The sequence below is a fragment of the Euleptes europaea genome, chromosome 4, assembly GCF_029931775.1.
Source record: "Euleptes europaea isolate rEulEur1 chromosome 4, rEulEur1.hap1, whole genome shotgun sequence".
Lineage (NCBI taxonomy): Eukaryota > Metazoa > Chordata > Lepidosauria > Squamata > Sphaerodactylidae > Euleptes > Euleptes europaea.
In genome coordinates this window covers 39612533-39640127 of record NC_079315.1, presented here as the reverse complement: position 1 = coordinate 39640127, position 27595 = coordinate 39612533, and the positions used below count along the sequence as shown (strand labels likewise).

At 43.2% G+C, this 27595-nt stretch overlaps 1 protein-coding gene across 3 annotated transcripts in view; it reads right to left on the bottom strand.

Annotated features, from left to right (window-relative positions):
- Positions 1-842: 842 nt before the first annotated feature.
- TTC39B (tetratricopeptide repeat domain 39B) overlaps positions 843-27595 on the bottom strand; it is a 68599-nt gene continuing 41846 nt past the window's right edge. For all 3 annotated transcript variants that reach the window (XM_056848626.1, XM_056848625.1, XM_056848627.1), the window contains 10 exons: positions 26093-26201; positions 21500-21567; positions 21353-21412; positions 17014-17175; positions 14993-15084; positions 14380-14500; positions 11779-11890; positions 7828-7945; positions 5746-5862; positions 843-1021 (listed from right to left, as the gene is read on the bottom strand). In XM_056848626.1, the coding sequence (XP_056704604.1) occupies positions 925-1021; positions 5746-5862; positions 7828-7945; positions 11779-11890; positions 14380-14500; positions 14993-15084; positions 17014-17175; positions 21353-21412; positions 21500-21567; positions 26093-26201 (1056 nt within the window). In that variant the 3' untranslated portion in view covers positions 843-924. The remainder of the gene's footprint in view (positions 1022-5745; positions 5863-7827; positions 7946-11778; positions 11891-14379; positions 14501-14992; positions 15085-17013; positions 17176-21352; positions 21413-21499; positions 21568-26092; positions 26202-27595) is intronic.

Genomic DNA, 27595 nt, shown 5'->3' with positions numbered 1-27595 from the left:
TATATTTTATGGGTGTCAGTTTTCTTCAGAAATACTAATCCCAAAGTTGGAATTTAAGGAGTCAGCCCTCATAAAGTTAAAGTAGTACCAAAATCTAACAACCTTTGGTGGCAGGAATAGAGGGGCAATCAAATGCCCTTAGGACACTGGAAACATATTCTCTCACTGTACAGTTCATTCCCAATAACATCATTGTATTAAACACATACAGTAGAACAAGCAATTGAACTGCTACAATCATTCACAACTGAGAAGTGCTTTTTAAGTGTCTCATCAAAACAGCTTCATAGAGCAACCTAAAAACCCTGTCTTTCCCTACATTTGTTCAGATATATATTGTCAAAAATATTGCACTGAAATTCAAGCTAACATTCATGAAGTGACTTTAAGCCATTCATTGCTTTTTGGCTATGATATAAGTCAAACCTTTGGTATGTAAATCTAAACATCAATTGCCAAACATGTCTATGGCTACCAGCAGCCAACATTTTTCTTTAAAATTAGGACTAACAAGTTCTAATAAAAATGTGTTGCAGAAATTCAAGCCTTCATGGAATGCTAAAACTATGAACAAGCATTGTTGCACAGTTTCAATGCATAAACAATATTAGTCTTATAAAAATATAGTGTTTGAATTACTCTTTATTGCATCAGCAATTGTCTTTTAAAATACTTCCCTTTCACGTCAAACATTAAATTAATCCTTTTATAAACAAAATATAAGATCTTTCTCTAAATGCCAAGCAGAGATATGGAAGGTGCACCACAGGAAAAGAACTGCCTAAAAGAATGACAAACATACAAATATCACAAATGATAGAAAATATAAACTACTAATTCTCTTTTGTTACATCATTTACATGATTTTTTAAAATTTTCAAATAACTTGTAGACACTTAAGTTACGCATCACACTCAGTTGACATCAAGGGGTTGGAGCAGGAGTCACTTTAAGACTATTAAGTGCTGCATGGATTCGGAAGTGTAATCTGGATTCCATGGAATATTCCTTATAGTTGTTTCTGTAAGATACAATACATTAGTTGGACAACCTCCAATTAGTTAGATGGGATATCTCCCATATCATGTTATTTTCCCTCATTACACTTTTTGAGGCTTTTTCACATACAACAATAAAAGTACAAGACATAAATATACTATGCCAGTGAATTAAGCTTCCATTTTGCAAATTGTGTTTCTGGCTGCTGCTGGAAGTGTTCCCTCCCATAAATCCAAGCTTAACTAGTCCATGGGATTTCCATAGCCCAACAAACTTAACTTGCATGCAGCTAGGTTCTGTGCTGGAATATTTGCCTCTATCATTAGTATTTAATTTGCTGTGTTGTAGTAATGAGCAGGAGTTGGACTATGTGTGTATCAAATGTCAGTATACTGGGTATCATAGAAGTAGCTTAACTATTTCAAGGTATGTGCAGTCTTAGAAATGTCTCTAAACTTTCTGGAGTTGTCAGGGTGTCTCAAGCTATCTGTACAACAAATTCCAGGTTCCTAGCTAGTGTGAGAATAGTTTAACCATTTTGGGGTCACCAAACCCACTGTTTTGAGATACACGCACAAATGTGCTCCTTTCAGACTTCCATTCACCACCATGTCTTGACAAACATGTACACCAAATGTCAGTTTCTGGATGACCTGAACTACCTTAATTGTTGTGAGGTACATTTTGAGGGAGAATAATATGACTTGTTTTTTAGATTTTTCTAGTAATTGGGGTTACAGTTTGTGGGAAAGAAACAAACTCCAGGTACCCACAGCCAGACATCTGGGCAAATTAAGGTTTTGTGGGAACTTCTAAAACTTGGAGACCTTCAACTGTGTTTTCCACACAGGGGAAGGGAAGGAGTGTGCAAGCATGGCAAATAACCTCCGTTTGTTCATGAAATTTGAATCCAGCCAGATCCCCTGTACCTAAGGTTGCCAGGTCCCTCTTTTCCTCCGGTGGGAGGCTTTTGCATTTAAGTGTGTGTGCGTATGCTCGCGCGCCGACGCACATGCGACACTGCCGGTTTAGAACCGGAAGTGCCGCCTCGCAAAGGGCCTTTACCTCTTAGTTTGAGTGGTAAAGCGGCCCTTTACCACACAAACTAAGAGGTAAAGGCCCCTTGCAAGGCGGAAAAACAGAGTTGCACTTACCTATAACTGTTGTTCATCGAGTGGTCTTCTGTGCAGGCACACATGGGACTGCGCTTGCACAGAGCCAGCCACGGAAAAGATTTGTAAGCTTCTGTAGATTAGCTCCATAGAGTCCTTCCCCCTCCCCCCATCCATGTCCAACTGTCTTCCTACTCAGATGGTCACGTGATGAGGGGGGAGGAGGGAGCACTCTCCCTCCAGTTCACCCAAGCCGCCGTGGAACTGCTGCCGGAAATAGCGACAAAAAATCAGCAGTCCACTGCGGGGAAGGAGGGATGTGTGCCTGCACAGAAGACCACTCGATGAACAATAGTTACAGGTAAGTGCAACACTGTTTTTCATTGTCGTGGCTTCTGTGCAGTCCCACATGAGAGAGTAGCAAGCTCACCTGTATAGGTGGTGGGGGTGCGACTGCTCATTTGACAGTGAAAATAAGTGTCCTTTAGGTCAATATTTACAAACCAGATATTATTTCCCAATAGTTGGAGGACCTCTGGTAGAGATATCAACCCGAATTTCTGTACATGAAGGAATTTGTTTAAATTTCTTAAATCCAGGATGGGACGCTTACCACCACTTTTTTAATCGATTAAAAAATACCTGGAATAGAAACCCTTATGTGAGTCAGGTTCAGGAACCTTACGAATAGCACCTTTAGTAAGCAATTCTGCAATCTCCTTTTGTACAGTAAATTCCAGAAAATAACCGTGTTTAATAATAGACAACACCCAGGCATAATCTGTGATGGATTGCCAAACCAAGAAAAACCTTTGTAACCAGTCTTCAAACAGCGGGACTGCAGCCAGTCAGGCTCTATTATTACCCTTATTGGAATGATCAGGAGGCGACTGAGGGCGCCTCTTCCCTTTAAACTTGTGCTGAAACTTCCTCCCCTGTTGTGGGGCTGAGTATGTGGGGCGGAAAGGCTGATAGGCCTGCGTATGGTAACCGTATGGCCTTTGATATCCCTGCCCCTGCCTGGGAAAATATCATTGCCTATAGTGGGTTTGGGATTGCGGAGTGATCCCCAGCGATCAAGCATTGTACCTGTTTTTTCTTATTCTATCAATCAGGGCATCCGTCTGCTCACTAAATAGAGCTGAGCCCTCAAAAGGGGGATCTTTGATTCTGGCCTTATTGTCAAAAGACAAAGCTGATGCTCTGAGCCATGAGTGTCGTCTTAGCACCACCGCAGATGCCATGGTCTTGCTACAGGTATCAGCCACATGATGTGCTGCATTCAGTTGCTGTTTACCCAAATGCAAACCTTCAGTTTGTATAACCTTAGCCAAGGTCTTCTTATCGTCATTGAGAGTATCTTTGTACTGGGACATACGGTCCCATAGAAAAAATTGGTACCTGCCCATTACTGCCATAAAATTAGCAATTCTTAAGCCTAAGGCCCCTGAAGAATAAACCTTATGGCCCAACATGTCAATTTTATGCCCCTCTTTATCATTGGGCGCTGACATAGACCCAGCACGGTATTTAGTTGGAAGGGACTCTGTAACAACTGAATTAGCAGGGGGGTGACGAAAAAGGAAATCACAACCCTCCTGTTTAATTTTATACATGTTCTCCACCTTCCTAGTGGAAACAGACAGTGAGGCAGGGTTAGCCCAGTTAGCGTTGACCATGTCCATAATGCCCTTAATCATAGGAAGGGCAATAGGGATGGCATCATCATTGAACAGCACGTCCATGATAGGGTCTGATGGGCGGGGATCAGACGGCTGAAATTCTATATTTAAAGATTCAGCCATTTGAACAAGCTGTTCAGCATATAGTTAATGTCCTCCAATGGGGATATTGGGGCGGGATCGCCCACCACATCATCTGGCGGGGGTAGAGATACTGGCTCGTCCTCCTCCCCAGAATCATCTTGGGCAGCCTCCTCTGCCTCCGAGAGGCACTCAACATCTTGGCTTTGATGAGAAGTGGATGCAGCCGGATCTGGACGATCCCTTGACTTCGATGGAACTCCATGGAGCTGCTCAGCTGATGACATCGAGGCATACCTATGTCTCCTTGTAGGTGAAGGCATGTATCTTCCCCAAGCTGGGGGGTGGTTAAAACTGCAGTCACAGGAACACTGAGGAGGCCAGTGGCAGTCATAAAGACTATCTGCAGAGTAATAACGGTGGCTGTGTGAAGCAGACTGGTGATTATTCGACGCTGCAGCGGGGATCTCGACAACGTCGCCTAGAGACGATGGCGAGGCCCACTCCCTCAGGAAGGGGGACGGCGTCCTCGGCTTGTTAGAGGACCCCGCAGGAGGGCGTCGAGCTGGAGGGCTTTGGCTCCGAGACGCTGACAAGCTCCGGCGCAGACAGGCAGGTTCCCCGGAGTCATTTTGACATCGACAGGATTCGCTCTGACACGACAGACATGGGGAGTCCAAAATCATAGGCGGGAGCTCCCTTTGCTGGCCACATGACGGCGGTGTATGGCATCGAGGGCTTCGTCCCCTTGACAACGGCGATGGGGATCAGTGACAGAGAGAAGTGCTATTTGGTGACTTGGAGGGGGAGGTCTTTTTTGCCTTCTTTCCTTTCCTCTTGTCCTCGGCCGATTTTGGCTGTTTTTTAACTTTTTTAGTTGGGGGTTCAGACGTAGCTCTGTGAGCCACTGAAGGCTGAGTAGCCTTGGAAGTTGAGGGCACGACTGGCACAGATATAACTGAGGGCGTACATGAAGCACTAGGTATCTCCTTTCACACAGGACCTAGGCATTTTTCCCAGCATGACGAGGGAATATGACCCTCACTCAAACACATTAGACAATCTTTATGGGCATCATTATGTGCCATCTTTGTGCCACAGGTTTGGCACTTGTTAAAAAGTGGGTCTTCTTTTTCTCCATTTTTAAAACTGAAGAATTTACCTCAGAATGTTAAACAGAAGCAAAACACGTCCTCCTTCCACGACGGCAGAAAGAGAACTGGAGGGAGAGTGCTCCCCCCTCATCACGTGACCATCTGGGCGGGAAGACAGTTGGACACGGATGGGGGAGGGGGAGGGAGCACTCTATGGAGCTAATCTACAGAAGCTTTCAAATCTTTTCCACGGCTGGCTCTGCACAAGCGCAGTCCCATGTGTGCCTGCACAGAAGCCACGACAATGAACATCCGGTTCTAAACCGAAAGTGCTGCGCAAGGTATGCACGCATGCACATTTGCCCGCCGACCCTCAGGTGGTTGGCGGACAGAGGGAGCAATTGCCGGGGGTTTGCCCGCCACCAGCGGGCACCTGGCAACCCTACCTGTACCTATAAGCAGGATCAATCCTCCTAACTGTGTGCCATGCATATTTTAAATGAAAAACCTATTAAGGGGGGAAACAGCACAGACTGTGGTTTGTTAACACTTTGTGAAAATATTCCCTCCAATCCAGCAATCTGATGCAGTGAGGCACATGCAGTTTCCTTACAACAGCTTCCCTACTTGCTGCAAGCCAGCTATAAAAATACAAGTTACACTACCAGTGCAAATAGTGCAAATACACTGATTATGACAAGCTGACAAATATGCTACAACAAATAAACTTGGCTTTTTGTAATTCATCCAGTGACATAAAAGGTTTCCACAACTTACTTTGCTGCTTCTATAAAACGTATTGCTTTTTCTCTTTCATCCTGTTCTTTGTACAGAAGGCCCAATTCATACATCGTGTATGGCACTAGATAATTATCATATTTCAATTGCTTCTCACTAACAGATCAAGGGAAAATCACATCACTTTTCAAGAAAATTAAACATGAAACAGATTAAGTTGAAATTCTGCATAAATTAAAAGATAAGAACTAAAAACAACCCAATACTATTCTAAGCATCTATTTATACTAATCCAGCTCTACATCCAGTTGTTGTTGTTAAGTAACAGTCAAATCCTTACAGAAGGTAGTAAAACAGATAAAACAGATAAAACATGGAAAAGCAGAATGGCAGAGGTCTCCTGGTTTTTCCTCTTCGGAATTTCTCAGATAGCATTAAGCCTTCCACTCTTACAGAAGGTGGAGTAAAAGGTAAAGGTAGTCCCCTGTGCAAGCATCAGGTCATTACTGACCCATGGGGTGGTGTCACATCTTGATGTTTACTAAGCAGACTATGTTTACCCCCAATAAGGTGGGTACTCATTTTACCGACCTTGGAAGGATGGATGGCTGAGTCAACCTTGAGCCGGCTACCTGAAACCGACTTCTGTCGGAATCAAACTCAGATCGTGAGCAGAGCTTGGACTGCAGTACTGCAGTTTACCACTCTGCGCCATGGGGCATTATTTGGTTCTGTCACTTTGCAAAGTATTAAGATTCTGTATAAACCCAATTATTTTAGATTTAAGTGTAAGAGCTATAAGAAGGGAATGTCCTGGATATTTTAAGATATCACAGAATATCAATGTACTGCTCTGAACCCAACCTTTGGGTTGGGGAGGGCGTGGTAAAAATGCAATAAAATAAATAACTAAATGTCAACATCTGTTTTAGAAAATTTAAACCCTACCTTTGGGTATTAACTCAACATTTTAAAATGTACTTATTAGAATACTTCTGCATTTCTTCACCTCACAATGAAACCAAGGCAGTTGAAAGAGGCTTACCACAATATATAACACATAAACAGAATAAAATAATTATCACTAAAACAGATAAAAATAATCTTAAAAACAAATAGTAGCAGCAGTCAATACAAAAACATCAGTGACTGTGTGTGTGTGTGTGTGTGTGTGTGTGTTTAAAGTGCTATCAAGTCACAGCCGATTTATGGTGACCCCAGCAAGTTATTAAGGCAAGTGATTAAGGAGCGGTGGTTTGCCATTGCCTTCCTCTGGAAAGTCTTCCTTGGCGGTCTCTCTTCCAAGTACCAATCCTGCTTAGCTTCTAAGATCTGACGAGATTAAGCTATACCATGCTGCCTTCTTTCCCCAGTGAGTATATATATCGGCACTCATAGCAACCCCTCAAAAAAATTAAAAATAAAATGCACAGGGAAAAACCCCCAGCAAATGCTCAAATAGTCTTGACCATCTTCTGGTAGGCCACAAGTGACAGGGAAAGATAGGCATCTGGGGCAGGGAATTCCACAATATTGGGATCACTACTGGAAAAGCCCTGCCTTGTGTAATTGCCAGCCTCACTGTATGAACACAATACAGAGAACAAGTAGTAGATGATCTTAGATCATGGGCCAATTCATATATGCAGGAAGGATCCTTCATGTATATTGGTCATAAACCATTAGGGCTTTAAAGGGCAAGATCAGCAGTTTGAATTGGGCCCAGAAACAAGTTGGCAGTCAGTGCTACTGGCAGAGTACTGGAGTATTGTTGTAACTGCAGCAGGTTAACCTTAACAGCTGTGCTGTGGACCTGTTCATTTTTTGACAGTCTACAAAGGCAGCCCAAGTAGAGCATGTTACAGTAATCCTATTCTGATGTTATCAATGCATGAGTAATTACCTAGATCACCTCTTTCTGGGAGCTACTACAATTGGTGGACCAGTATAAGCTGGTAACATACACTCTGGAAACATCTTCAGCCTGCCTCTAAAGAAAGAGGGCCATGTCCAGGGCTCCTCCCAAACTGAAAACTTGATTCTTCAGAGCGAGTACTAAAAACCTACTCCTGGGTTGATTATGCCCACAACCAAAAGAAACTTCCACCTTGCTGTTTCTACCTCTGAATAACTTGATTGAAGCAGAGTTCTGCTTGCAAGAGTCTTCCTAAATGTTTCAAACACAGGCCTTTCAACAGCTGCAACAGGCAGATGTCATCCATATAGTATTCATTGTGATCTTAAAATAAAGTATCAAGATTTCGAATTACAAATATAATAATGATGGATATGAAAAAATAATCATACAATATCAAATGTCAGCAAAGGCCATAACAAGATTTTCAAGCACATATTCAGTTGTAACAGGTGAAACAAGATGCATTACTTTCATCTTATCCGTCAGAGGTCTATATTTATTGACCATCATCCAGTGTCTCCCAATGCCTGTTCGGGACTTCCACAGACTCATCTGTATAAAGGCCAATAATTTTCAGTTAAGCGGAAACAGAGTTGGGAGCCTGTATCCAGCCATGCAGTTGCAAATATTTAAGGGCACTTAAGTTTTTGTAAGGGGGGGGGAACTCCATGATTTTTGCCCATCCCCCATCCACTGCAGAACACCGAGTCCCCAAAAATTTGTCCCTGCAGGTCAGTGGACCCTCAGGAACAGCATGGTGGGAAAGTGGGAGTCTACAATAAGAGGGAGGGATCAATGGGGAAAACTTCCCCTTCTTAATAAAAGTGCATGACTGAATACAGGACAAACTCTCCCAGCACTTGCATGTAGATCAGGGATGCCCAATGTGGAGCCTGCCAAAACCTTTCCTGGCACCCACCAAGTGTTTTTAGAAAGTGAGTGGGGCCAAATACAGCTGCTGAAAGGGGGGGACTGGGGGGACAAAATATCCAAGGGCCTAAGTTAGTTGGAGGGCCCTTGAAGCCAGCATCATGCTGCATCCAGACAAGTGCCTTTCCAATTATTTTCCTTTTCATGCATTTTTAGCTGCACCCGCTAGGGGCACAGGGAAGTCTGAGCACAGTAAAAGGCTCTATCAGCTAGACTCACCTTTCTGCAAGACTGAAGCAAAGCGGTAGTTAGTGCATTGTAGCAAGATAAAACAACCTTTCCTCTCTTTTACTTAATTTTTCTCCCTCTTTTCCATTCTTTTCTCATTCACTTCTCTTTCCCTCCGTCTAATTTTTCCATGTCCCCTGGATTTACTTCCAAGGCTTGGTCTCAACTTTTCATCTCTATACTGCTTGGCAAGAGAATATACTTAATAGTAGTATAGTAGCAAACTATATGAACAGAACAGGGTGGAGTTAATATTCCCTATGATCTAACAAAGTAGTAAAAGGATGCTAGCCCCCCTCCACCCTTTACATCCATGGTAATGGAACGTTAATCTGTTTTAGTGGTTATGTATATGGAACAGAAGTGAGAACTCCCAGTTCAGGCACTTGGTTGTTATCATTATTATTGTGTTGGTGGAAGATCGAATAGCCCTTTGTAAATGCTACTTGGCTATATGACAAATGACATACCGTATATACCCGTGTATAAGCCGACCCGCGTATAAGCCGAGGTGCCTAATTTCTCCCCCAAAATGGGGAAAAGTTAGGCACCCGCGTGTAAGCCGAGGGTCGGCTTATAACCCCTCCCCCCCCCAGCAGGCTTACCTTCGCTCCAGGCCCGGCGAAGGCGGTGGCGGTGGCGCCCCGCAGCCGCAGAAGGCCCTCCCAGGCCGGTCCTGGCCAGGGGGAGCTGCGCGCGCTTGGCGGGGGCAGCGGAACAGCCTTCCAGCGGCCGCAGGAGGCCCTCCCAGGCCGTTGCCGGCCGGGAGGAGCCGGGCGCGCCCGGCGGCGATGGCGGCGTGGGCCTCCAGCGGCCGCAGGAGGTACTATAAACTGGAGGTGTACTGATATATGGCTAGTAATTCCCTAAGGAAATAATCTCAGTACACAGCCACCAATCGTTTCAACATATGCAACTTTACTTAAATACTATTCTAATATGCACGTTGTGTATGCGTAACACTCTATTCAATAAAGTTCTGAATTGAAAATAGTCTAAACGTGATGTTAACAATAGGCTTTAACCTTCTACATATATACACACTTATCCTCCTTATCTTGTACAAATTGATTGGTGGCTGTGTACTGAGATTATTTCCTTAGGGAATTACTAACCTCCAGGTACTAGCTGGAGATCTCCTGCTATTACAACTGATCTCCAGCTGATAGAGATCAGTTCACCTGGAGAAAATGGCCGATTTAGCAATTGGACTCTATGGCATTGAAGTCCCTCCCCTCCCCAAACTCTGCCCTCCTCAGGTTCCGCCTCAAAAACCTCCCACTGGTGGCGAAGAGGGACCTGGCAACCCTACTTCACTTCCTGTGTCAGAACTGTTGTGCTTGGCTTCACCTCCATCTTGTGGTTGCGTCTACCACCTTGTGTCAGAACTCCACAGGTGCCTGCAGACTCAAAAAGGTTGGTGCAAAAAGGGACCTCTGATGCTGATATTAAACAGCATAGAGGCAGATCAGAAACTCAGAGAAACCCCATATTGAAAATGCAAGGTGGTCAAGCAGCAGTCTCCCAGCACCACCTTCGGAAAATGACTGATCAAGTAGGAACAAAATCACTGGAGTGCAGTGCTTTCAACTCAGCCTGTTTAACCAAAACAACAAATGGACAATACTACTAAAACCCGCTGACTGTGTGAGAGGATCAAGGAGGATGTGCTCTTCCCACCATTCTCCCAGCGAACACCATCAATGAGGGAAACAAAGTACAAAACAATAGGCCTGAATCAGTCTCATCTGGAACTGCCTGAAGTTGCTTAGGCCACCTCACACTCATGTAACTTGCCCAGAAATGAAATACTGGCAAAGCCAATGTTCAGAATTCCATGATGTACGAAAAGTACAGATTCTTCTGATTGCTGCAAGCCACAAAATCTTGATGACACCCCCCCCTTTCAACCATTTCAATATCCCACTCTCTCAGCCCGCCTGTATATGCTGAGGGAAAAGCATTGGCCTGAGTATATTTGTGAGGAGATTATTTTCCTTCTCCTCCAGTCTCACACCAGTATTTACCTCAGAGAGAAATAGGACACAAGGCTTTTTAACTTAAACAGACAAAACAGGGAAGTTTATTGAACAGAACTCACAGAGATTGGTTTTCAAGGAAAAGGCAGAATTTGGAGGGGAAACTCAGAGTCAGATTTATATTCAGAGAAATAGCTTAGATGTTTTCTTCACTCAAGTTCCTTTTGTTCTTAGTTTCAAGCTTAGTTCTATCCCTCAGAACTGTTACTCAGATTCAGACTCTCAGTCTCTGTCCCCAGCCTAGCTCTCTCTGACTACCCCACCTCAGTGGCTGTAATCCTCCACACCTTCCTGCTACCGGAATAGCTCTATCTCAAAGACTAATTCCCCTTTGTGACCTGAGAATGGGCCCTCTCTAACCCAATTCTCACTCCTGTCACTACCACAGGTTGTGTGTGTCAATAGCTTTGGCTTTAACAGAACCCTCAGGTTCACAGAGTACAGTCTGGCTTCCGCTCAGTCTCGCTACCAAGCTCCCAATCTATCACAGCCCTCTCTGGCTGGTCTCAAGCTTCGAATACTTTCACAACCTTCTATCCAGGCTGCGTCCCAAGCTTTGACTACTTTCACAGCCTTCTATCCAGGCTGGGTCCCAAGCTTCGAATGCTTTCACAGCTCTCTATCCAGGCTGGGTCCCAAGCTTCGACTACTTTCACAGCCTTCTATCCAGGCTGGGTCCCAAGTTTCGAATGCTTTCACAGCCCTCTATCCGGGCTGGGTCCCAAGCTTCGACTACTTTCACAGCCTTCTATCCAGGCTGGGTCCCAAGCTTCGAATGCTTTCTGACTCTCAGAGCTCAGAGTGTCAGCTCTTTGGCTCCGCCCACTCTTGGTCTGTCAGCTCTTGCTGCAGATTAACCCCTTATCTGTCACAAAAGCCAATACAGAATAAACGATCCAATGTTGATTCAGATCAATCTTTTTTTTCTTCATAGGATATACATAGGTTACTACTTACTAGGTTCGTTTTTTAAATCAGTTTCTTCTTTTTCAATTGTTACCAGTAAATTTTCAGTGAGGTCAGTTCTCGTGCCAACAACTGAAAAGCCATTCCAGACATACATCATTTCCTGATAAAACAAGAAACAAAACTATTAATAAACATTTTCCATACTATTAATTATTAAATATTTTCCAAACCTACTAATAAATATTTTTCATACACAATATTCCTTCACAAAATTTGCTGAAAAACTGCCTGCTGAGGCACCTGAATGCTGAAATGGATCTGGGCAGAGCAGTGTTGAGGTTGTTCTGTTTTTTTTCTATCAGACCGCCCATAAAAAGGTTGCAGCAAGAGATACTGAACCATCCACTTGGGAGCTGACATGGAGAGGGACACTAGGCTCTGTGTTATCTCCCAGGTTATTTAATGCATGTGGAAGACCCCTTTCCAGAGTTCTGGAGGAGGTTATCATCAATATGCTGATGACATCTAATTATATCCTACCCTGAATACGTTGATTGCTGCTGCCTCTGTCCTGGGCCAGTTTCTAAAATGGTACTTAATTTCCAAGTAGGCAGGCCTAGGGTTGCTCTCAAAAGCTTCCACACTTCTATCCATACATTCAGTCCATTCTCCCACTGGCAACTGGAATAAAATTGTAGATTTGAATATATTGTTTGAGCATTCCCAGTTTGGCATGAGCTCATCAAGGCTTGGGAGCTAAGCAGGGTTGACCATGGTCAGTACTTGGATAGGAGACCACTAAGGAAGATTGGGTTGCTATGCAGAGGAAGGCGATGGCAAACCACTTCTGCCCATCTGATGCTTGGAACGTCCTATGGAAGGGGTCACTGTGAGTCAGTTGTGACTTGATGGCACATTCTTCATCTTCGTATTGCTTGCAAATTTTAGAAATGGAAATTTATATTTGCTGAACAAATATAGTTGTGACTTGATGGCACATTCTTCATCTTCGTATTGCTTGCAAATTTTAGAAATGGAAATTTATATTTGCTGAACATTTCAAAAGTGGTTTGTATTTTATAAATAGAATTGTGGTACATTATAACATCCAGGTTGTAAATAAAGACATTTCTCACAGTATTCAATACTCCTTATTCATTATTTGAAAATGAAACTGGCCTTTAGTTATCCTCTGCTTTTGGAATGGAAAACAAGGTTGCACTTACCTGTAACTGCTGTTCATTGAGTGTCATCTGTGCAGGCGCATATTGTGCCCCTCACCGAGGCAAATTAAACAATCAGCATTTAACCCATACTACCAACATTTTTTAAACAGAGCCATGCTAGTGCCCTCCACTGATTACCTCAGAAGAAGAACCGGAGAATAATAGATCTGGAAGCGAGAACATCTTCTCTCCAAGACAGTGAAGAGAGAACTGAGGGGAGAGCACGCTCCCTCTCTCCATCATGTGACCATTTAGGCAGGAAAAGACCCACCAAGGGCTCCAGATGGGAGTGGGGGAGAGCTTCATTATTTGCTTGATTTTTCTATAAGCTAGCAAATCCTGCCTCTGCGGCTGGCTTGCGCCTGCGCAGTCCCATGTAGGACTGCACGGATGACACAATAATGAACTCAATGATATATAAAATTGTTTCATAAGGTGTCTAGGGATGGCACCAGGCTCGGGTTTGGCCTGGCTGCCATCGGAACTAGTCTTACCAACCCCATGGCCGTAGAAGGAGACGCAGCGAGGACAGCCTTACCTGGGGAGCAACAAGGAGCCCCTGAAGAGATGGGAGCCAGCATCAGCCACAGATGAGATCCAGCCCCTGCAGAAGCTGTTTGACAGCTGAAGGGAGAAGCCAACACTGGCCTAGCAACAGTGGCACTGACCCACAGCAAGTCCCAGCCTCCACCACAGCAGGGAAGTCACTCAGCGACAAAAGAGGCCCTGCAACAAACACATCTAGGCCAAGCTGGGGTGGCCAGGATGACAGTTCCATGCCAGGGCTGGGCCAGGGAGAGATGGAGGTGGGGCTGGGGGAAGCCTTCCAGTCCTGACCACCCAGCAGAGGAAGCCACTGAGGAAAGGGGCTGTGATAATGGACAGCAGGTAGCTGCCAGCCAGAAAGAGGTCACTCTCTGTCCTTATTCAATTGGGCCAGGAGGCCTGAAGGGAGAGGGAATGGGACTTAGGAGGCAGGGCAGATACCCTTTAAAAGGAGGGCTCCTACAACAATTTGGGGAGAAAGTAGAGGACATTGCTCTGAGAGAACAACCATCCCAAACATAGTGAGGAACCAGGTGGCACAACTCCTCCTTTGCCCATTCTGAGGCCTGGGGGAGACCCCCATCTTGTGGCAAGATGGCTGATGAGTGGCAGGCTCATGACACGAGTACAACTTGCTAAAAGATTAACTCTGTACTGAATTTACCCAGAACAGGGCTGTCAGAGAAGTAATCCTCAAATCAAGGGGGAATTCATGTTTTTGTCCGTGATAACCAGGACTGCATGTGCCCTGACAGTACATTTAACAGTAAAGGAAGCCTCTGAAGATGATGCCTTCTATTTTTATTCATTACTGAAGATATCCATAACCTCTTTTTAATTAACTAAAACAAATAGCTGTAAAATCGGCTGTAAATACCAGAGCAGGTACTACCAGCTTCACTGGTTGAAACCCTGCATAGCGTCGAGCTTTCCTCACAGCAAACTTCTCGGTTGGGATAGATTTTCCTGCAATTCTTTGTTTTAGGCCTTCTACTTGTCTGCAAGAGGAAAAACAAGGTGGTTTTTTTTTTACAGTTACAGAAATGAAACTTCAGCATTTCCAAATCTACAATTAGCTCTGTCTGTTTCTTAAACCTAGCTCTATGAGTGCACTACAATATAAATACATTTTATGTATCTACACACAAACACATACACACAATTTTAGAAGTTTTAGAAATTTATTTCAGGTTATTTCGTTTCATTTTTATTTTGCCTTCCTCCGAAGTGCTCAGAGTGATGTACATGGTCTCAGCTCTCTCCTCCATTTTATTTTATTGATTTTAAAGGGTTTGGGAGACTTGGATTATGGAGTTGCCATTAAGCCTCTATTAAAGGGACAGGATGTTTCCTGCAGGCTGTTGGCAACCCTACTGAGCAGATTCATCAGAATTAATCAAATTAATCAATGAAATTATGTTACCTACATCAAAAGAAAATTACATCTGTAGCTGCTGTAATCCAGTTGCAATAGTAACATAAAACGTTACCTGAACAAAGCTACAATGTTTTCTCCTGTTGTTTTCACATCATCTTCTGGAAGCATACACAAAATGGCAGCTTTTTGGAACATGTAAATTGCCTACGCAAAATAAAATACAATATTCAAATCATTTGTTTTAACATGTTAGTTCTGAAATAAACAGGCATCTAGCAGCCCTTTAGAAACTAATAAGATTTTATTCCAGAAAATTTTGTGTACTAAAACCCACTTCATCTGTTGAAATGTATATTAACATCTGCTTAGTGCATTACAAGGTATAAAAAAGAGCAGGGTCACGAAATGATGAAATGCAGGAAGTACAGAATGAAATATAATTATGCACAATTGAATGATAATCAGAAAAGTACAGAGACCTACACTATAGCAGTAATTTGCTATCTCCCTAATTTTGCCAAATTATTTTTACTAAGATGATATGGATGTGACAAAAGGAAAACCAAGATGTTGACTCATCAAACAAGTGCATGTTAATACCATCAACACAGCAACAGCCCCCATCACAAAACAAATAGATATGCAACATAAAGTATAAAATGAACAAAGGAGATTTTGGGGGGTTTGGTGGCAGTTGTAGGAGAAGACAACTTATCCTGTCTGGTGCCTACTTTACTTTCTTTTGGGTGCCAGGCTCAAACACATCTTTTTACCCAGGCTTTTAACCATATCAGCATTTTAATTATCTGCTTCTGTTTTGCATAAGCATGGCACTTTTACAAAACAGTTTTATGACTGCAATAGTTGACAATGATATGCTATGCAGTTTGTTTTTTGCTATAAGCCATCTTGAGCAATGTTTGGAAAGGGGAACAGAAATATTAAGTAAACAATGGAAACTAGTAACAAAACCTAACATATCATAAAATTAAACGTTTTTAAAAGAACAAAACTTATCAAAACATTCATACAATACTTTTGTGCCCAGTCCATCAAGAGAACAGAGAAAGACTAGCTTATTGACCATAGTGTTGACTCAGTTCTCCAAACAATTTTGTAACATGTTGAATTTCAACAGAAATATATGTCTCTCTGTGATAGGTACAACCATGAAAATTTGAAGGAGCCAGTGAGAGTGGAGTTCTGAACCAGCCAAAGGTAGCTGAGAACTAGGAAATACAGTAAAATCCAACAGTTGTTTTGGTCAATGGAGAGTTAGGTTTGCTCAGCTGATGGTTGAAAGTGGCAATAGAGGGGAGAGTTCATTGAAGGATTAGCTTAACAGGAGAGTACTTTTAAGGACAGTGTAGGGACCACATTATTAATTCAGGTCCCCTTACACTGTCCTAGAGATAAGAGAGTGCTAATGAAACTACAGCTGAGTGCTGTGGATTATTTGCCACATATAACCAGGGTGTAACAGAGTATTAAAAGCTTGTCCGGGAAAGGGTTTTCCTCCCATCTACGACATGAACTGTTCAAAAAATATGATATCCCACATCACTAAATAAACAGTCAGTATTTAATTCACTTTGGATTTAATAAACTTCATTCTTGTTTAGAAGAAAACCAACTTGTCTGTGTTATCTCATAACTATCAGTCACAAACTTGTGTAGGGATTTTTATACCCAAACCAGAATTTCTATCTCTTTGAACCCCAATGCAGTAGGGAAGGTGGGAAAGTGACAAGAATTCCTTTTGATTTCCTAGCTCCAGGAAACTATCACACTATCTTCATGGTAATTCATTCAAAGCCAGTTTTGATGCCCTCTACATTTATGTCCACATCATTTTCTGAAAATCCATTGCTGAAGCTCAGTTTGTTGGACAAATCAACATTATTTTAGTCAGTTCTGGATCAAATTCACAGCAGGAAAAAGTACTAAGAGGTGCTGAAGCACCTGAGTACTTGAATTTCAATATACACATTAAATTACTGGAAGGCTTAGAAATTCCTTGAATAAATTGCTTCTTTTAATCTTCTAGTAGGCCTATGCTAACCTATAAATTAGTATAGGCTGTTACAATGAAGCCACTCTCACCACCATAACAGCATCCACTCACCCATTTACCTTTGACCACCTGCTTTCTTTGCAAAGCAAATCTGCATACCGATATGCTTGAAGCCAGTTCTGCTGGAAGGAATAGCACCACATCAGCTCCCAGTAGCAGAGGTGATGTATCTGTTTCCACTCTTGCTGGGCTGCAATACATTCCTGGAATGTCACCTGAGCCTAAAATTCAAAACCACATTACATATCAACAAGCAAACCACATTACATATCAACAAGCAGTATCTGTCTTTTAAAATGTACATCATTCAAAATTATGGCTACTTAATAAATACAAGCCCTGACCTGGATGGCTCAGGCTAGCCTGATCTTGTCAGATCTCAGAAGCTAAGCAGGGTCGGCCCTGGTTAGTATTTGCATGGGAGACCTCCAAGGAATACCAGGGTCATTATGCAGAGGAAGGCAATGGCAAACCACCTCTGTTAGTCTCCTGCCTTGAAACCCCTTCTGAATTGCCATAAGTTGGCTGCGACTTGACAGCACTTTACACACACAATAAGTACAAAGTTGCTGACTTTAAGACTATCAAGAAAGTAGCCAATGACTTAGAATATTTAAGGTCTAAGATTCACAGCTGGTAGTGGTGATGAGAATATCATCATCCTCTGATCCATCAGATTCTAGGGTGGTGGTCTTTAAAAACCAACATTAAGAGAAGGATTTATTAGACCCAGTTTGTCAATCAGAAACCTAAACAGGATTTTACACATCTGATACAAAACTAGTTTGCTTAAATGTATGAGGTTCAAAGTACACAAATGATATTCTCAGACCAGGCTGATGCTAGGGATGGTGTACACTTCTGACACCTCTAACTGATGGTATTAGGTAGGAAGGAACAGAAAATACCTAACTTTTCTAAGGGTTTTGTTCTCTTATGTAAAATTCATTAAGACCTTTAAAGTGGCTCCTTTAATGTAACCAGTGGTAACTTCAAATCTGAGATTAAAATGAGTACCACTAGCTGTCTTATTAGGCTTTACCTAGTCTTTATGTAACCTTGGGAAGAATTGAATTTTTGCTTATTTTTAAACTTGTGTGTGTGTGTAAAGTGCCGTCAAGTCGCAGCCGACTTGTCCGGCGACGGGGCTCTCACCCCGCTCCCCGGACCTCACAGCCGGCTCACCGGAGTCGGGGCGTCCTCCCCGCTCCCCGGACCTCGCAGCCGGCTCGCCGGAGTCGGGGCATCCTCCCCGCCCACCAGACCGCGCAGCCGGCTCCCCGGCTTTCCCCCGGCCCGCAGCCTCACCTGTGGCACGTCCCTTTTTTCTTCCAGGGCCGGGCCGAGGACGGGGCCGAGGGCGGCGCGCCGGCTCCCCCGCAGCAGCAGGAGCGGGATGCAGAGCCGGCACCAGCATCCCTGGGGCAGCACAGAGCCCTTCGGACGCGACAGCCGCCTAGCTGAGGAGGATCGGCCAGCCCACCAGCTGATCCACGGGCGGGCCCGCGTTCGGTCAGTCCGCGCCCCACACTCGCCACTACAGGGCGGGGCAGACGCAGCCGGCCGGGGACAACGGCTATTTGGGTGGCTTCCGGGTGGTGGGGCAGGGGCGGGGCCTAAGCTAGAGCCTCGCTGGCTGAGAGGATAAAAGGGGGGAGAGAGAGGGACGCCGGGGAGGATAGAGAGGCCAGTGGTTGCAGGAGCTGAGGGCTCGCAGGCACACTGGCTGAATCGGGAGGAGAGACCAGCTCTGACTCTCCTTCCGACTGGTCTGAGGCGGAAGAAGTCGTCTCAACCCCCTCCTCCTCGCGGGCAGCGACCTCGGGCCCCGGGGGAGTCACTTGCCCGCGTGACACGACTTACGGCGACCCCTTATGGGGTTTTCAAGGCAAGAGACTAACAGAGGTGGTTTGCCAGTGCCTTCCTCTGCACAGCAACCCTGGACTTCCTTGGTAGTCTCCCATCCAAATACTAACCAGGGTTGACCCTGCTTAGCTTCCGAGATCTGACGAGATCAGGCTAGCCTGGGCCATCCAGGTCAGGGCATTTTTAAACTTAGGTCACCGAAAACATTCTGGGTTAGGTGCAAAATCTGAAAGGGACAATTTGTCACCTTGAGCTTGTTCCTTTACTCCCCTGCATCTCCCTGAAAGCCACTCCTGAAAGTTAGGGATCCTTGGGATGGAGGATTGGAAGTTGTAGTAGAAAGGGGGAAATGGCAGAAATCAGCCCTCTACTCTTGCACAAACTGTTCCACAAATGGAGCAGGAATTTGCACAAGGCAGGGAGATCACCACACATTCCTCCAACCCACTTCAGGCCTCTACAGTGCACCACATATCTACACTGTTCTGAAGGGTCCCAATTCATCTCTCCAGGGACCTGCTCTGCAGGGAAGGCATACAAGTTCAGTGAATAAATAACCCTTGAGAAAAAGTTTTTCAGGGGCCGTAAAGGGGGGGGGGGGTCAGCAAAGATCCCTTCCATTCTACTTGCAGATCCAATCTCATGCTTTAAAACAGATGCCTCTTGTCTTGTCCAGCAGATACAGAATTCTATACTATACCACAGAGGAGGTCATTAACATTTACATTTTAATTACTACAGCTAGTATAAGAATTGTTTTCTTTGAATACATCTGCTTCCTAATCAAATTCTACGGTTCATCAATTTTCAGGGAGGTATTTAAACACATATTTCTGTAGAAATCATTTGTATCATTTTCCAGATACTAATGTGGATGAGCCTTACACTCACTAAAATTTGAAACACAGCATATCCCCAAAAATCCATGCAAATTACAAAATGATATTGCTTAATAGCTAAAAGTTGATTTAATAATTATATATGTGTATGTATCTATATATACACACACACATATATAGTTCTATATACACAGAACTATTATACACATTCAGCTTCAGCTTTAGTTCTATCCCTTAGAACTACTATTCAGATTTTCAGACTCTCAGTCTGTCATTCAGCTTCGGACTTGCAGACTCTGTCCCCAGCCTAGCTCTCTCTCTCTGATTACCCCACCTTAGCGGATGTAATCCTCCACACCTTCCTGCTACTGGAATAGCTCTACCTCGGAGACTAATTCCCCTTGTGACTTGAGAATGGGCCCTCTCTAACCCAGTTCTCTCTCCTGTCACTCCCATAGGTTGTGTATGTCAATAGCTTTGGCTTTCACTGAACCCTCAGGTTCACAGAGTATAATCACGCTTCTTCTTCGTCTCCTCAGGTTCACAGAGTATAATCTCGCTTCTTCTTCGTCTCCTCACCCAGCTCTGAATGCTTCTGTCTCTCAGAACTCAAGAGTGTCAGCTCTCTGGCTCCGCCCACTCTTGCTCTGTCAGCTCTTGCTGCTGGTTAACCCCTTATCAGTCACAGTCTCCCATTCAAGTACCAACTCTGCTTGCCTTCTGAGATCATACCATTCCACATCCCATTATTTATCTCCCTCTCTCTGTGGGTGGATGGATGGATGGATGGATGGATGGATGGATGGATGGATGGATGGATGGATGGATAGATGGATAGATGGATGGATGGATGGATGGATGGATGGATGGATAGATGGATGGATGGATGGATGGATGGATGGATGGATGGATGGATGGATGGATGGATGGATGGATGGATGGATGGATGGATAGATGGATAGATGGATAGATGGATGGATAGATGGATAGATGGATGGATAGATGGATAGATGGATAGATGGATAGATGGATGGATGGATGGATGGATGGATGGATGGATGGATGGATGGATGGATGGATGGATGGATGGATGGATGGATGGATGGATGGATGGATGGATGGATGGATGGATGGATGGATGGATAGATAGATAGATAGATAGATAGATAGATAGATAGATAGATAGATAGATAGATAGATAGATAGATAGATATGAAGTGGGTTGCCTCAATTCTCTAGATATTAACTTCAAACTAATGTCACCATTAACTAGCAATCCCACTTCTAAAGGTTTCACTAAAAATGGAGTAAACATACTAGACTAGATCTAAATTACTGTGAGTGAAAAAAACTCATTTAGAAGGACATTCTTTTTTGATGCTGCATTCAAGTGACACCGCCCCCCATTCCTAGGATGGGTTAGAGAACCTTCATAAACTACATGGGATTAGAAGAGGAGGCAAAAATTGTCAAAAACAACCTTCTCAGTCATCAAAGGCATTACACTGGCACAACAGCATCTTAGGTTTTTCATAAATAGTTACACAGGAAGCTACTGACTTTCACTGGTTTCAGTAGAACCATGATTGAAGCAGTTTTTGCACTAATGTGAATGGTAGAAAATAGTTCTTAAAATGTTCCTCAAAGCTACACCACCATTAAATTGTATTATAAGAGGACAGGGGGCTGTTACCTTTTCAAAATTTCCTTTTAAAATGTCTATTCTGGCATCATAAAATAGAATGAGGGCACCCTGGAAGAAAAGAAAATGACAAATCACATTTTTAATAATACCAAGAAATTACTTTAAAAAATGCCAAAAATGAACACAAAACCCTACCTTCGGAAACTTCTGGAGGTAAGGCTGAAGGAGAGTCTCTGCTTCTAAGAGGTTGGATTCCCCAGTTCCTTTAAACATAACAAAAAACTCTCTGAGAACTGATTATATATCAGAACTGAAGATTAATCCAATAACAGTGCCATCTTAAGCAGACTTATACCCTTCTAAATCCTCTCAAGTTAACGGGCCTAGAAGGGTGTAACTGTTAAGGATTGCAAGTAAGTTTCTGTAGATTTACTATAAATGCATTCCATTTCATTTATATAATAAAATCTATTTTCTGTAGAATACATAACAAAAATTAATGAACTACTACCAATAGGTTGTACTATAAGTGAACATGAGTGAACAAAACATTCTTGCAATTTGATTCTTGAATTAGACTTAAAACTTTAAAAATCCATCCATGTTCAAGCTTTTCAATGTATAAAGTGCTCAACAATTTTTCACTTATTGAGAGCTGGTACAGGCAGGCTCACCTCAAGCACCAGACACTAGAAGCCAGTCTTGAGAATACCTGCTCCTTTCCCCCATGCAACCCAATCCTTCCTAGAACAAATTTACCTCTTTCTCTCTTTCTTTTCCACTGTCATCCTAAAATAAACCCTTATAAGCCCACTGACTGCGATGGATTTAGAAAAGCCGTAACTCTGTTTAGTACCACACTGTTAACTGCTATTCATTCAGTACTGCTATTAATTCCAGTTAAACCTAACCAAGGCTTCCTTTGGAGGCCCAGATCACAAACACTGCCAGGATGGCATTTTTCCACCTTCGCCAGGCCCGGCAGTTGGCTCCTTATCTGGCCCACTCAGACCTAGCTACACTGATCCATGCAACAGTCACATCCAGGTTAGACTACAGTAACTCGCCCTATGCAGGGCTTCCTTTGAGGCTGCTCTGGAAATTACAACTGGTGTAGAATGCAGCGGCACAGGTCCTCACAGTGACTCCATGGAGAGCACATATAGCACCTGTGCTCTGCCAGCTACACTGGCTCCTGATTGAGTACCGGATCAGGTTCAAGGTTTTGGTACTGACCTTTAAAGCCCTTTAAAGCCCTCGTATCTACGGGGCCACCTCTCCCAGTATACCCCAAGAGAGTGTTACGCTCTCAGGGAAGCAATCTCTTGGTGGCTCCTGGTCCCAGAGCTATTCAGCTGTCCTCAACCAGGGCGAGGGCTTTTTCAGCTCTGGCCCTGGCCTGGTGGAACTCTCTGTCTAGTGAGACCCAGGCCCAGCGGGACTTGGCTCAGTTCCACAGGGCCTGCAAGACAGAGATGTTCCGCCAGGCGTACAGTTGAGGGCAGCGATGGCCTACACATCTAGCTGGCCTCCCTCCTTGTCCTACTCCTTCTCCTCCCCCCCCCCCGCAGGTCCCACATTTTTAACTTTTCTTCGATTATACCTGAATACAACTATTGGGGGCACCAGAAGATAATGGAATGGATCTCTGGGTTTTAATAGGAATCTGTTTTATTCACTTCTAATAATTTTATTGGGAATGTGTGTGTATGTGTGTGTAGACAAGAGACTAGACTCCCAGCAGAGTTACTCAAGATGGAATGGTCACAGCTGAGACACCAGACGAAGATGTGTCCACCCACTTCAGGGATCAATGGCCACATCAGCAGAAGAGAACAGGCAGTTCCAATGGTGATGAGGGCAGAGGAATCCTTGAAGTTTAGCTACTAGGCAGCAGCAGTAGTGGAAGGTGACATTGGCGGAGGATCTTTCGAAGACAATGGCAGTGCCACTACTGCTAACCCTGGTTAGTACTGTGAAGAAGGCAATAGTAAAGCACTTCTGACCAACCTTTACCTTGAAAACCCTATGATGAGACAAATCCAAAATGAAAAAAAGATATAGTGCTGGAAGATGAGACCCCCAGGTCAGAAGGCACTCAATCAGCTACTGGGGAAGAGTGGAGGACAAGTACGAGTAGCGTTGTTCTTAATGACGCGACTGGACTAAAGCCGAAAGGACGTTCAGTGGTTGATGTGAATGGATGCAAAAGGAAAGTCCAAAGCTGTTCGTCGCATATAATAGGAACATGGAATGTGAGAAATGGAACGTTTAAACATTTCAATCCTGGGAGTAAGTGAACTACAGTGGACTGGATTAGGACATTTTTAATCAGAAAATTACAAAGTGTTTTACTCGGGACTGACAAAAACAGAAGAAACGGAGTTGCATTAATAGTGAGGCAAGATGTAGCAAAGGCAATCAGGAGGTATAATGCAAAGACTGACCAAATAATATCAATGAGCCTTCAGGGAAAGCCTGTCAACATAAGCATTATTCAAGTTTATGCCCCAACTACAGATGCTGATGAGGAAGAAACTGAAAGTTTTTATGCAAGTGTTCAGGAAGAAATTGATCACACACCTAAACAAGATGTGCTGATAATCATAGGTGACTGGAATGCAAAAGTAGGAAACAAGGCAGAATCAAATGTTGTTGGCAGATTTGGGCTAGGAGCACAGAATGAAGAAGGAGAACGACTCAGAATTCTGTGAAGACAACAATTTGTTCATTGCAAACCCATGTTTCAGGCAACCAAATAGACAATTGTATACGTGGACATCACCAGACAGCCAGTATGGAATCAAATAGATTACATAATTTGAAGCAGAAGATGGAGAAGCTCTATTCTCTCGGCCAAAACAAGACCAGGAGCCAACTGTGGTACAGATAATGAATGATCAACACGGAAATACATTAACTGAACAGGACAAAATAAAGAAAAGGTAAGAACAATACACTGAAGAACTATACATAAAAGATGAAAGGATGACCGATTCCTTCCAAGAAGAATCTTTTGAAGAAGAACCCACAGTATTAGAAAGTGAAGTAAAAGCTGCACTGAGAGCAATTGGGAGAAATAAATCACCAGGAGCAGATGGGATATCAATAGAGCTAATCCAAGCCACAGAAACGGAGTCCATTAAAATCTTGACAAGAATATGCCAACAAATATGGAAAACAAAACAATGGCCCACAGACTGGAAACGATCAATTTACATCCCAATTCCCAAGAAAGGAGATGTCAAAGATTGCAGCAACTATCGGACCATCGAATTAATTTCTCACACAAGTAAAGTGATGCTCAAAATCTTACAACAAAGACTGTTACCATATACGGAACAAGAAATGCCTGATGTTCAAGCTGGATTCAGAAGAAGAAGAGGCACTGGAGATGATATTGCAAACTTATGTTGGTTAGTGGAGCATACAAGAGAATTTCAGAAGAAAATCAGCTTGTGTTTCATAGATTACAGCAAAGCTTTTGACTGTGTGGATCACGAAAAGCTATGGCTGGTTTTAAAGGAAATGGGTGTGCCACAACAGCTGATCGTTTTGATGCGCAATCTGTATTCTGGACAAGAGGCCACCGTTAGGACAGAATATGGAGAAACAGAATGGTTTCCAATTGGCAAAGGTGTTAGACAAGGATGTATTTTATCTCCCTACTTCTTCAATCTGTATGCAGAATATATCATTAGGAAAGCTGGATTAGATTTAGATGAAGGTGGAGTGAAAATTGGGGGGAGGAACATTAACAATTTGAGATATGCTGATGATGCTACACTACTGGCAGAAAATAGCAAAGACTTGAAACAACTACTGCTCAAAGTTAAAAGAGACAGTGCCAAAGCAGGACTACAGCTGAACATCAAGAAGACAGAAGTAATGATTACAGGAGAATTACACAACTTTAAGGTTGACAATGAGGAAATTGAAATTGTTGAAGACTTTCTATTCCTTAGTTCCATCATCAACCAAAAGGGAGACTGCAGCCAAGAAATCAGAAGGAAATTGAGACTGGGAAGGGCAGCCATGAAGAAGCTAGAAAAGATTCTGAAGTGTAAGGATGTGTCACTGGCCACCAAGATTAAGTTCATTCATGCCATCATATTCCCTATTACTCTGTATGGGTTTGAGAGCTGGACAATGAAGAAAGCTGATAGGAAGAAAGTAGATCCCTTTGAAATGTGGTATTGGAGGAGAATGTTACGGATACCCTGGACCGCCAAAAAAACAAATCAGTGGGTTATAGATCAAATCAAGCCTGAACTGACCCTAGAAGCTAAAATGACTAAACTGAGGCTGTTGTACTTTGGACACTTTATGAGAAGACAAGAGTCACTGGAAAAGACAATTATGCTTGGAAAAGTTGAAGGTAGCAGGAAAAGAGGAAGACCCAACAAGAGATGGACTGACTCTATAAAAGAAGCCATGGCCCTCAGTTTGCAAGATGTGAGCAAGGCTGTTAAGGATAAGACACTTTGGAGGACATTGATTCATAGGGTCGCCATGCGTCGGAAGCACTTAACACACACACACACACACACATAATTATTGGCTGGGAGCCACCCTGAGCATGACTTGTGTTGGGAGAGAGCAGGGTATAAGTTGAATAAAATAAAAAATTTAAATGGTTTACATTACTATTCAAACTCCAGTGAGAAACTACGCACAAACTAAAAACAAGTTCAAACAACAAACAAATAAAATTATATACTAAAAACTAAGTTAAAATAATGCCTTCCCATGAGTAACCTCACAGCGGAGAACCTTTATATTTCTTACCCAGGATTAATGAAACGTAGGTGTGGTATAGCAGCAGGGTGAAAGTACACAGTATGGCCCGCAGGCTGGCACCAGAAGCTCCTTCTCGTAATTGTTGGAGACCCACCTCCTATCAGCAATAACACAATTGTACAGGATGAAACAGCACTTTCTTATTTTGAGTACTAACAATTTCAAATAGTAGGGAAAGGAAGACATAAGAAAAGGGAGAACGGTTAGCTTGAGATTCAGAAGGTACAGCAGCCTAAAGATTTGTGCTGTAAGTTATATCGCTATATTCTTTCTTCAAAGACCTCAGAGCCTTACAATATCCTGGCAAATTAGGTGAGGCTGAGAGACAGAAATTTCCAAGACTCACTACCCAGTGAACTTCATAAAGGAGTAGGGAACAGGGATCCCCCCCCTCCAAGTTCAACACTAGCCACTCTACCACACTGATCCTCTGGTTATGAACAAATGGGTTATGTAAGCAAAAAAGACTACAAACAACTTCCCAAAAGAGATAACACACCAACAGTACTCTCCTAAGAGCACTTTCTTGGGAATAAGCTCCACTGAATAGACTTGAGTAGGTTTCTGAATAGACCTGCTTAGGATTCCTCTGTAAATGACCTATGCAATCTAATAAAACGTAAACCCATTTTTAGCAATCTGTGTTTTATCTGTGACCTGGCAGAAGCTTAAGCAAAGCTTCTGTATAAAGAAGCATGGATGGATCACTGACCTGCCTAACACTGGAATACAGTGTAACATCAAAAGTTTTTATTTAATAAATTCTACCTAATAGAAGCCTGCACAATGAAAGGCACACAGGCTAATCTCTGGAACCCTCCCTGCCTATTTATGGTCCACTGAGAAAAAATGCCGTATATATTATCCGTAGCCTTTTCCAACCTCTTTGTGGAACATGTGCAGCCTATACAGGCCCAAACAGTTCAGTGGGAAAATGTGCAATTTTGTTTCCACACAACTCTTTTATCTGAATACAAAAGAATAGAATGGATGCTAGACTTTTCAGCCTGCTGCAACGAGGCAGTCATGCTGCATAGCCCACGTTCATATGAGAATCTCTTAAAATCTGAACTAGGGGTATGCAAAAAAAAATATATCAGTAAAATTTGGATTTGGCAGCGTGACCAAAGTGGCCCGAATCATGTCGAAAAAATATGGCATGATTCGGGTATCCACTTTTTGTCTCCCTTTAAATTGCCGCCATTTGGGGGAGGGGGGGGGACCAAAAAAATACCAATAAGATATTTTTCAGGGAGGGGGTGTTGGTTCAGCTTTTCCGAACGCACAGCCCTAATCTGAACTGCAGGATGAATGATAAGCTTCCATGTGGCTTCTGCCAAACTCAGCAAAGAATAATAGAAGAGATGGAAATCAAGGCAGAAGGAAAGCAAAGAGAGAAAATAAAAGGAGAACTGAGAGACAACGGGGGCGGAGGGACTGAGAGGTAAGAGCACAGACAGATATATGGATGGGGAAATAAAACGAGGGAGA